The following is a 3,579-nucleotide window of genomic DNA, read 5'->3' on the forward strand; positions in this document are numbered from 1 at the left end:
TCACTATAGGAGTTCCTCTCACTGCACTATAGCACTCCTCTCACTGCACTATAGCACTTCGTCTCACTGTAGCACTCCTCCGAGTACTCACTATAGAACTTCCTTTCACTGCACTATAGCACTCCTCCGAGTACTCACTATGCACTTAGTGCACTATAGCACTCCTTTGAGGAGGCACTCTTAAGAAAACGAACGATGAGTCTTACTAAAGCACTCCGTTGAGGTAGGAGTCCTATGGCTAAAAGAAAAGTCCTAGGCCAAAGTGAAGTATAAATGGGAGTTGCTAAGAGAGAGAGAGAGAGAGAGAGAGAGAGAGATCCTTCCCTCGTTGTTGATGCGACAAAGAAGGAGCGCACGTCCACATAGGAATGGGAATAGGAGGAACGTCCGGCGGAAGGGCCGATACCAGCACCCATTCACATCGGCCGTCGGAAGAAATTACGTGTAATGTGTAAGTACCGACGATTCAAAGGCTGTCCCTTCCGTTCCGGCCACACCTGGGTTCGGACGCAGCCCCAGCTGTTTTCACGCCGTAGATCATCCCCCATGGCAGCGTCGGATTCTACGTTTCGCCCCTGGTGCACCCCCAGAAGACGACGATTCCGTCGACCCATTTCGCGGACTGCCTCCCCCCCAGTTTGCTTGTGGGGCACGCGAGCGAGGGAACTGGACGGTGCCGTTAATGGAGAGGGTGCGCCGGACGTTCTAGGGTGGGAGCGATTTCCAATGTGTTTTGGAGTAATGGGTCGGGAGTAGACAGCTCTGGGCGTGTAGATAGAGAGTTGCAGAGATCATAGGCAGGAGAGAGAAGGAGAGTGTGAGAGAGAGGGAGTCCCGTAACGTAGGCGAAGAGAAAGGGCTTTCAAGGTAAGGAGGCGGCAAATTACAGGAGGGAGAGAGAGAGAGAGTGCAGATTGCAAATCGTAATTGCAAGCGAAAGAAGGAGGCAGGAGACAGAGTGTAGGCGAAGAGACACAGATTGCAACCGTAAGTGCAATCGAAGCGAGGAGGCGACTATCTCCAGAAACGGACACGAAAATTTCCGGAAAGCGTCGTCTGGAGAGGAGCGCTTCGAGGGTCAGGTCAGATCAGGCAGCAGGAAGGGTGGAGCGATGTAGACAAGCTTTTGCAGAGTACCATTAGAGCTTTTGACTCTCTCCTCGATTGCCTTGCTTCCGCGCGCCTACATCTCCAGCCCTGGCCAGAACAGTAGGTGCTCGCCTCGCACACGTGGAGTCCATGGTTTTGCCTAAGAGGCCTGGCCCTCCTTTTCTCTCTTTGGGTAGTGATGAGGAGGGCCGACGACAAAAGAATGCTTCATCCTGTGAGTGGACCCCCAAAGCGGTCGGAATTCTGCTGGATAGCTATGCCCAGAAATTTTCTGTTGGGCGCGGTTACCTGAGGACGAAGGATTGGGAGGAGGTCGTCAACAACGTGAATACTCGAAGCGAGGGATTTAAATCTTTGAAGACGATGAAGCAATGCAGGGATAAGGTGGACAGCTTGAAGCGGCGGTACAAGATGGAAAAACGGAAGGCGGTGAATGGGAGCGCGGTGACCTGGCCGTTCTTTAGCACATTGGACACGATGATGGGGTCGATGTTAAAGCAGGGAAAGGGTTTGGAGCTCTTGGACACACATCAGAAATCCTCTCTCGTAGTATACAACCATGTGGATAGGGAAGAGGAGAAGCTAGATTGCTCTGGTTCTCCAGAAGAGTGCTATGAGGTGCATTGCAAGGAGTTCTTAGAGAATGGGAAACTTGTAACAGAGGAAGCAGGCGGTTTGTCGGAGGATGGCTTAAATCCTCAACCTTATCAGCAACCCATGAAGCTCTTACGTCTTACAGCAGTACAAGAATCCACCGATAATTCCAGTGAACGGGATAAACTCCCCCAGCAGCCAGAAAATGTCCATGTCAAGAAGCGCAAAAGGAACTCCGACAATCCAATGCAGGCCTTGGCGGACGCAGTCGTAGGATTTTCTGAAGTATTTGCTCGAATTGAGTTAGCTAAGATGGAAATTTATACGAAAATGAAGCTGGAGATGGCCAAACTTCAAAGGAAGAGGCGCAAAAGGGGCTGTAGAAAGCAGAAGCCCTCAAGTTCAAGCTCCACTAGTTCTGGCTGAGGTGACTTGAAGGAGACCTTCGTCAGGCCACATGGCTTACTGATAACTGGAGTACCTTACTGTGTCTGTTGCCGATCTTCGGTCTTGAACTAGATCCTCATCTTTTTCATTCCGCATATCTTGCCCGATTTTCCTTTTTGTTAGATGCCCTACCACTTTTCCAATTTGTGGTACTTCATATATTCTTCTGATCCTGTACTTGGCAGTTTTTTGGAGACAATGGGCGTAATGAAGAATGATGAGAACCAAATGTACACAGCTATTTGGTCTGCCGTTAACTGTTAATGCATGAAAATGAAAGTAGGTTATTGCCCTGTACTGAGTATTCAATGGTAGAGTCTCTTCATGTTGGGAGATAGGGTGTTGCTTATAAGACTCCTTTTTCTGCGTATAAGACTTTTTTCCCAAAGGTTTGTTGCTTATAAGACTTGTTATTGCAATGATGACAAAGCCTTGGATTTTTTTTTGCATAGGTTCTGTTTACGCTCAGGAGTTAGTAAGATGGCTATAGCGTTGCTGTCTGGCTACTCATCTAGGGTTGTAGGAACCAAGATGTACTTGGATCATTGGACTTTTTCTTTTGCTTAATGGTAAAGTTCTATGCTTCTCATTCAAGCGAGCTCTAACCTTGTGACACAGAAAGTTTACGTGCTTTTCCTGCATTAGTTCTTTTGTGGCAGTGGGAGTGGGGGTCAAGGCAGGGGATCTTACCATGATGTACATGCTTTTCTTTCATTGTTTATTTGCACATAGATAATGTAGCAACGTAAGGGGAGGGGCATGAAGTGAGAAACCACTTGTTGAAAGTTCAAAGAGGCTATATCTATCCAAATGATATATACCTCAGGCATGTACATGACACTGACATTGCCTACAGGTTGCTATTCTTTTGGTCTATCCAGTTGTGTGTGTAAATCATGTGACCGAATATCAATATACGACTGCTCATGCGATTGATTATTGCGTTGCACGTATTCCCGCTTTCCACTAAGCCTTTCGTATATATAGGCTTGATATATACTCTCTCCTTTCTTCTTTCTTTCTCTTTCAAGCATAGCTTTGTTTCATGTCCCTTCTAAACTGCCCCAACCCCATGCAATTGTTCTTTGTTTCTTCCCTTCGGTTTTTGGCCTGCCATATATGGAGGCCTAAGTGAAGCTGATGGGCATTTCAAAAGCTCATTTTTTTGAGGGATTCCAGCCGCGTGGAGCCACACCTCATTCTCTCTCTCTCTCTCTCTTCCTCCCTCTCTCATTGTTAATTTCTTCCCTTCGAATCCTCTCTCTCTCTCTCTCTCTCTCTCTCTCTCTCTCTTTCTCCCTCTCTCCCTCTCTCTCTCTCTCAGCTTTCTGCCCCCTTTCCATGCTGCACATTCAATTTGTCTTCTTTTTTTGTTTTCTATTTAGAGGTGCTTCCGGCCGATTGTTTCTCCCACTTTCTCTCCTTCTC

The 3,579-nt window shown here is 47.5% G+C and overlaps 1 protein-coding gene across 1 annotated transcript; it reads left to right on the forward strand.

The window, feature by feature from the left end:
• The first annotated feature begins 336 nt into the window (after positions 1-336).
• LOC147900373 (uncharacterized) lies at positions 337-2,503 on the forward strand. The gene has a single exon (XM_087377563.1). The coding sequence runs from the start codon at positions 1,240-1,242 to the stop codon at positions 2,128-2,130; it is 891 nt and encodes a 296-aa protein (XP_087233689.1). The 5' UTR covers positions 337-1,239; the 3' UTR covers positions 2,131-2,503.
• Positions 2,504-3,579: the final 1,076 nt, after the last annotated feature.

This window comes from Dipteris shenzhenensis, chromosome 7, assembly GCF_047967505.1.
Source record: "Dipteris shenzhenensis isolate YYH24624 ecotype China chromosome 7, Dip_SZ_1.0, whole genome shotgun sequence".
In the NCBI taxonomy this organism is placed as follows: Eukaryota; Viridiplantae; Streptophyta; class Polypodiopsida; order Gleicheniales; family Dipteridaceae; genus Dipteris; species Dipteris shenzhenensis.